This window comes from Anabas testudineus, chromosome 11, assembly GCF_900324465.2.
Source record: "Anabas testudineus chromosome 11, fAnaTes1.2, whole genome shotgun sequence".
NCBI classification, from domain to species: domain Eukaryota; kingdom Metazoa; phylum Chordata; class Actinopteri; order Anabantiformes; family Anabantidae; genus Anabas; species Anabas testudineus.
In genome coordinates, this window is record NC_046620.1 from 8155370 (window position 1) to 8163362 (window position 7993).

Here is a 7993-nt window from a genome sequence, read left to right on the forward strand (position 1 = left end):
TAGTATCACTTCAGTGCTATTACTGCTTTTAGCAAAGCAGCACACTTGAATTGGAGCCTGCATAATTCACATTTTACAAAGCAAAGAAAGAAAAGGAGCCTTCACACAGGTTCCATTTTAAGTTGTCATTGTAGGAAAAAACATTTGTGCCAGTAAGGTATGATAAAGAGCCAGCAGGCACAATACTAGTGTCCTGGGAAAAGCAAAATGAAATGCAGCTACTACTATGCTATTAGTTACACCTGTTTGGCAAGTCCATCTGTCTGGCCCAACGAAGGTATGCTGGTCGAAAACTCGGTTTGACGTTCAGTTTTTTGTTCATAGAGGGAACAAACAAACAACACTGTCCAAATACTTAAAAAACCTTCCTGCCATACTCATTGAAATGCATCTCTCCATAAATATTTTGCAAACTAAACAAATCACAGTTCAAAACATCACTTTTCATTAATCACACATTTACAGCTATTAAAGCCATAACATGCAATTTTAGTTCACCCTGCTCCATCCAATCCTCTCTCTCCCTGTTCTGCTATGATCTTTGACCATCTGCTGTGCTCCACCACACAGTCCTTCAGGTATTATCAGATTATAATAAATAAATAGCTGCACCACGTATTAATCAAACACAAATAATTGAAATCCCCTAATTTGGTAAATGTGCAAGCCTCACTCAAAAACAAGAAGTGAATATGTCTGCATTGCTCTGCAATGATGGCAGTTTTGTTTACTGTGAGACTGACTTCACTGGTGGATTCCCCACTGTAACTCGGTAATAGAGAGACAGCATATTTTAATTAAATATTTTTTTTTAATTACTAACTGTAGTTTTAAGTTTAAGTTTCAATTATGCCTAAATTGTATACTGTTATATATGTAGAACAGTAATAATAGTAACAACTTAATTGATCCACTTGGGGAAAATGTTTCTCAGACATATATATAGCGTTTGTCCAAGGAAGCCTTCCCATGTGGCCAGGAGGAACCAGGAGTTGAATCCCTGACATTGTGGCTCATTACGACTGCTCTACTAACTGAGCTACCGTACATTGTGACCCATGCACTTAAAATCATCAAAATTGCCATATTGAGCCAGATTTGTCTTAACATGTACTTGTAGTACAGCAGACGAACATTTGTGCTGTCAAATGGCTGAGACTTTAAAGCATATCTAAAACTATTAGTGCTACAATTTATTCTACTCTACCCACACAGTTGAGTAGAAAGGCCATTCATTTTCTAAACAAAATGGAGTAGTAAGGAATCAGAGGTTTTATCCACCATGCTAGATGCTCGACACACACACACACACACACGAAATAATTTGGGTATAAGACGTTCAATATGTTGCAGTAATAAATTAGATATTTTATGTATAAATGTGCAGGATTTGATGCATTGTTAATTTTGTCCTCTTGCAAACGGCACATTGTAATTTGCCATTTAACATGCACTTGCGCATTATGTTGTTTGCATCAAGAGGCATACCAGCATACTGATTAACCTGTGCTTTAGAAAACCTGCAGAGGCTTGGGACAGATTCCTGGGCTGCTCGCTCCACAACCCATCAGCCCACGTCCGCTACCCATTCATATCCGGAGGAGGGGTGTGGGATCGATGGCATGCCGGGATGCTATTAGAGCTGAGGCAGCTAGGCAGCCAGGCTGCCGCAACTTCAAAAGCAAAGTGTGGGAGGAGAAATAACACAAGGTAATTATCTGGGCCCCGCTAGCTACCACCAAGGTAATCTTTAGAGTGGAGAACGCGGGGAGCTGTGGAGGGGGGGTTCAGGTTGTCTGTCCATATTTACCTCAACTTACTGCACTCTGTTCATTCCAGTAATGCTGATGGAGAAGACAAAACATTCCCTGGTAGACAATTCTGTACATCTTACATTATACCTCACATCTTTATTCAGATTCTGCACAACTTATACAGAAGAGTTGGTGTCAGATATTAATCTAAGAAACTGTTTAAAATTCTATATTAGTTTAACTGCAACTCCTTCTTGGAGTTTAGAAGAAGCATAGGTGCAATAATACTTGTTCAGCAGAATGAGTAGAGTGAAAAACATCCCAACCTGTCACACTGCTGCTGAAGCCAAATTGTCAAACAAGATGAGAAGCCATCTGCTTTCACATTAACTTAAAAGTCATGATGAGTGAGAAGCCATTAGGCAAATGCTCCAGGAGCATCTGGACAACAAGTCATCACAAAGTCAAGAAAGTTCCACTTATCTGACTGCAGCTTACACTAGCTGATTTTATTGGTTAACTAAGATGAAATTCATTATAATCCTGACTAACATCTGCACAGATTTTAATTTTCTGATTGTTCATTTGGAAGTGCACACAAAAGCTTCAGTCAGAGCAATTTAATATAATTTGCTTCCTCTGTTCCTGAATGTTTCTCATTTATGTAATCAAATATAACAGCAATAATCACTGGTACAACTATTCCACTCCACGCCTAAAAGCTTGCTCCCAAATGACTCATTTCTAATGGAACAGAAATTACCCGAGCGAGGAATAGATCTGTCTGTTTAACATACATATGAGAGATGAAATGAAATCTGTCTGTGGAAGTTGTACTGTGCACAAACACAGACATCCAGTACACACACTCGCATAGACAAACTCTTAAAATAGAGAACAATTATAAAAACTGCAGGATCAGCAGGCTAACTCCACTGTGCAGCCTTAGGCTTTGAGCTTTCCCACTTATTTCTGCTTCCAGTGCAGTTAATGAGTTAAAGGTCAGTAGGCTGTTATGACACCAATTAGTGCAATATTTCAAATCAGCACTGCAGCTCATCAGCAGGAGTGTTCGGCTGATACTTTGAGATTTCAACAAAGTTAATTGCAGAATAATGAGCATAAACTAATGCAATCACGATGAGGGATGTGAGAGAAATAATCCCTCAAGGTGATTTAGAGGTCATGTACTGCACTTCAGTTAGTGTCTCGAGTGAATATGGGGTCAGGGTCCAGTAGCAAGGGTCATGTTAAGGTTAAAGTGCAGGAACAGCTTTAAGGTATTTGGCTCAACCCTTGAAAATTAAACTTTATTCTATAAAGCACGTGGTTCCTAAAGGGGTCAATGCTTTGACATTATTATTCAAAAAGCACCGAAAACAATAAAAACACTTCTAATGCAAAACTGAAATTTATTAGTTTTTGCTAAGAAATCAACAAACTTTTGTTCAAAAGTCAGCCGTGCAATTGCAAAAGAGTTCTATATAATAATTAATCATTAGTTAGCCTTCTACATTCATAACCTTTCATTAGCAAACACAACATGCCATTGTAACAAAGAACTAATGATGGACCTTTGTCCATTATGTAGATATTCCTTCAAGAAACCAGCTGCCACACTACAATATTTATTTACAACTATATTTATTATTATTTAACATGATCAATGTGATGTTATGAAATCTACTTTTCTTACAAAAAGAGGGAAATTTCTATGTGATCCCTAACTTTGAACAGTAATGTATGTCCATAGTTTGTTATGTAGTTCATCATCTTATGGTTTAACGTGAAGTTTTATCCTCACTTTATTTTTATTCTGGATGTTACTGTTACACAACCACCACCAATCCACAAGTACTGATACAAGATCAACTGCAGTCAGTGAGACATGTGGTGTTATATAATAAATACAAGATGCTCAATTGTGACCAATTATACACAATTGAGCATAATTGGTCAATTATCAACACTGTTGACTATGATAAACTGTCTCCAAAGCATCAACAGGAATAAGCCAAGCACCTTGTGACTAGAGTAAGCACTGATTCTGGCACTGAGAAAGTGAAAAAGTCATACCAAAGATTCACTGAACAATTTCTGTGCTACTTTTTAACCACTGGCCTGCTTCACATGACATAAAACCTCACAGCACAACCACTGGCTTCTACAGACAACATCAAAAGCATTTGTGGATTAAGTGCTCACTGAAGGGTACTTCATCAGTACATTGCTGAGAGTAAAATGAATTTTAAACCTTGACATTTTTGCCCCTGGGTATTCAGAATATAGAGATGGTCTGAGGATTTAAGCAGGCAAATTTAATTTCAACAGCTGACTTCTTTAACCTTTAAGCAAAAGCTGCCTGCACTGTGGCTGACCTCATCTGCCACTGCACCTCTGAGCCTGTGCCCCCAGTCAGACTTTGCCACCTTATTGTCCATGATGTATCACTAATAAACAACAGAGCAGGTCACAAGAAACCACCCTTTAACAAGGACAAAAACACTGGGCCACTTCCACCGATGACACCTTGATGAATAAACTGTCCAGACTAATCGATGGCACCACAGCGGCAGCAGCCAGCCTGAACCGCTTGGTCAGCCAGTGTCAGAGGCAAACACACTCCCAGGGCCACCTTTTAGTAAATTGCAGCAGGTGTTGACTCAATCGCTAATTAATGAACAAAATCTACACACACATATGCTAACACACACATAGGCTAAGTGACATGGGCAGTGGCCTTTCTGCCCATTGTAGGATGGTAGCTGCCACTTGGTGACACCCACACCTAAATAAAAAAAAAAGGGTTGGCAGTGCTTTTGTGAGCTTCTAGCAAAACCTGCACATTGCCTACACAATTAAAGATTAGACTATACAGGCTACATACATGTTGGAAAATGGAAGTCATTACTTTGTAGAAGGAGGCTAACCTCGGGTAAAGCTGTAGTTTTTGCAGGTCTCCCTAGGTTGTGGCCAATCGTTGGCCAAGGTCAGACATAAATCTCAAACATGGTTAATAAAATCTAGGTTCTTCAGGTTAAAGATTTTAATCTTTAAATCTTACTATTCTGACTGAGCCAGACTAGGAGCACCTAGGTCCAAACAGTCCAACCAAAATTGACCAAACAACCAAATCACATTCATAAGCAGCTGTGCAGTTGTTAAGGGAGTATATTTAATGTGCATACTATGAGATTTTGTAGATAGACAGAATAAGAAAACACATACAGTCAATCAGCGCTTTCTAAACTATAACTTGGTGCCTTGAAGCCAAATGTTGGAACCAACTACAGCAATTTTTACTTGTTACATTGAGCCAATTACCAAAATGTGAAAATAATATTAAAAATACTGACATGGAATATTTATAAGAACCATGAGAAACAAACCATGATTTACTGGTGACAGTAAATCATGAAAAAGCTTACTCCACAGCTAAAACTGCTCATTTCCATTCGCAAAGCATTTATTTTTTACTTGTGAAGCATTCTAAGACCATAAAGTTATCGACGTCAAGGGTTATGTCGACTACTTTTTGCTTAAAGTCTGGTCAAAAGATTCAAAATTTATACAGCAAGCCATGACAAGCATCCCATTCAGATCTGTCCAGTCCAGTCATCTAGTGAATGTTTTTGTATATCTGTTGTGTTTATTCTGCCTCCATCTCTTCTCTCTGCTCTGAGGCCTATAGAGCCTCTGAGGCTGATTGATGGAAAGAGGTTCTGGCTCCTGCCAGAGAAGCATGATTGACGTCTTTGAGATGGAAGAGCGCCAGCGAGGATTTTACTGTCACACTTGGACGTGCAGAAGGCTCCAAGATGGCAGAGGGCTGATATGCTTGAGAATCAGCATTCACACAGAGAGGCTGCACAAGCCACTTAGGTCTGTATGTAATAATAAACAATCCTGAACATGCATACTGTATCATCAGCTGTGGTTTGTAGTATGTGCTGAACAGTTCTCATGGCAACATAACAACACACCTACTTCCTTTGAAACCACTGAAGCCAAACACTTAAAGTACCTACAGTTTCACTTTTTCATGCGACACTAACACTAACAAGCAAACAGGACATTCTTTGTTGTGCCATCGACTAAAATGAGCAAAATGCATGACACCACTTAACACCACAAAACTTTAAACTCCAAACTAGCCTGGCTCTTCAGGACACTGTGAGATAACACAGTGAAAGCACAGGGCCCAGAAAAGCTTGGCAGACATGCAGGATCTCATGACTCTTTGCACATGTACAGGCACACCCTCATATACACACAAAGCACAGCAGCTGCAAACATGCAGCAGTGGGATAATGCAACTTACTTTTTTGTCGTCTTTCTTGCCCGATGGCTGCGTCTCCTTACTGTGGGTGTCAGCGAAAGGCCTGCCGCTGGCATCCGTCTGCCCGTCATCCAGTTCATTCTGCTGACTGGCCCCTGAACGAGAAGAGGCCAGAGGGTGTGGCTCCAGCTGCTGAGCGCCACTCTGGACCTCCATCTTCCTCTGCAGAGCCTAGGAGAAGGCAGAAATAGAGGAGTGTACTGTGGGAAATGGAGATAAACACACAGAGCCCCACACACAAGGAGTGATTAACACAGATATGCATGTATTCCCTTCACTGCTGCTTTCGACTGAGGTGTTAATGAGCACTGGAGAAGACAATGATAAGACAATGTTTGCTGAATAAATCTAGGCTTTAAAATGCTGAATGCTGCCATTACACAGTTGTTTTTATCATAAAATTTACTAGAAAGATAAAGAAATCTGTTAATAAATGCCTGTATAATTATGAATTTATCACTAGAACAAGACACTGTGGGACAGTAATATTCATTTCTTTTAATAAATTACATTTATGACAAGAACTTTTTGGCAAAACAGGAAAAGTTAAATTAAATTAAATAGAATTAAATTAATAGCTGAATTATATTGAGGTGAACAGGTTGCAGGGTGCACGCTGGCTCTCTGTCCTGGCTCATTGGAGAACTTGAGGCAGCACATTTGTCTCCCATGTGCTTGTCCTACTAGGTTAGGACAAAATAACGTGAGTTTAGGTCTGTGGTTGTCTCAGGGACAGGAGAAATCTGCAGTAATAATAATACTTGTACACGGTGTGATGGTATCAAGGTGCACAAGTCCCTAAAGAAAGAAAGAAACGCTGCTTCATTTAAAGGCCAGATAAATAAAAAAAACAATCCAGCTGGGGGATGAGAAACACCACGTTGATATCTGAGCTCACCTGGTAGCCAGCGTTAATTATGACGTAGTGCATGACGTATTTGCCACATGTATTATCATCTCATTGATGCTGCAAATGAACCCCTAATAGTGACAAACAGTGAGTCGTCACTGCATAAACCTGTTTGTATCTGCACTAAGACTGAACACCCGGCAGTCAAAGCACTATATTATATTTGTTTAAAAATAAAACAGCACTAAATAAATAAATAAATGAATCATTCAAAGTTTTTTTCTTGTTTGTTTGTTTTTTTTTTTTTTGTGCATCCGCCTGCTTCGCCTTCACTTCTCGCTTCGCACTCGGTCATTTCGCTGCAGCCGGATAAAGCAGCTCCAGCAGCGGCTCGACACATCCTAACGAGCCGCTGTGTCCGTGTTTTTTTTTTTTTTTTTTTTTTACTGCAGCTTCACACAAACAAGTCGCAAAACAGTGTCGAAATACCTCCGTCACTTCTCGGCTCGTCCTTATGTCAGACGCATATCAAGAGGAAGATGCGGTAGTGCAACTTGCTTTACATCTCTGTTGTTGCTCTGAAGCGGAAAGCCACACTAGTCTGCAGCAGAACAACAAGGCAGCCGCTTCATTTAGTTAGTCTGAGAAGTTATTCCGTCCGGAAACAAGCTGCAAGAGGAGCCGGGAGACGCTGGAGTCGCCTCAGAGGAGGCAGCGCACGGTGTCAGAGCCGCTGCTGGCGCTGGTGTCGCGGCGGGCGTGTCGGCACCTCCCGGTGCCACCGAGCCCCTGTCAAAAGTGCTGCCTTCAGGTGCTGCTCGAAATATCCGGTGTCCCCCACAGACAACAGGTTTCTACGGCCCCCGTCAGGCGCACGGTTTCAAATCTGCTTGTGCAACATAAAAACCTTCCCCAGTCACCACAGTTATCCCAGTTATTATTCTTATTTCCCAGTTAGCTCAGTTTCAGTCATAAATCACTGAACTACAACCAGAACGTAATCCTTAATTTGCCTTATAATAAGTGCCCTATGACTATGGTCAGGGGTCA

At 40.5% G+C, this 7993-nt stretch overlaps 1 protein-coding gene across 2 annotated transcripts in view; it reads right to left on the reverse strand.

Annotated features, from left to right (window-relative positions):
- Positions 1-7693, reverse strand: part of rbms3 (RNA binding motif, single stranded interacting protein) — a 226793-nt gene extending 219100 nt beyond the window's left edge. For both annotated transcript variants that reach the window (XM_026347586.1, XM_026347585.1), the window contains exons 1-2: positions 7433-7693; positions 6076-6264 (exon numbers count right to left, since the gene is read on the reverse strand). In XM_026347586.1, the coding sequence (XP_026203371.1) occupies positions 6076-6249 (174 nt within the window). In that variant the 5' untranslated portion in view covers positions 6250-6264; positions 7433-7693. The remainder of the gene's footprint in view (positions 1-6075; positions 6265-7432) is intronic.
- Between the last annotated feature and the right edge of the window lie 300 nt (positions 7694-7993).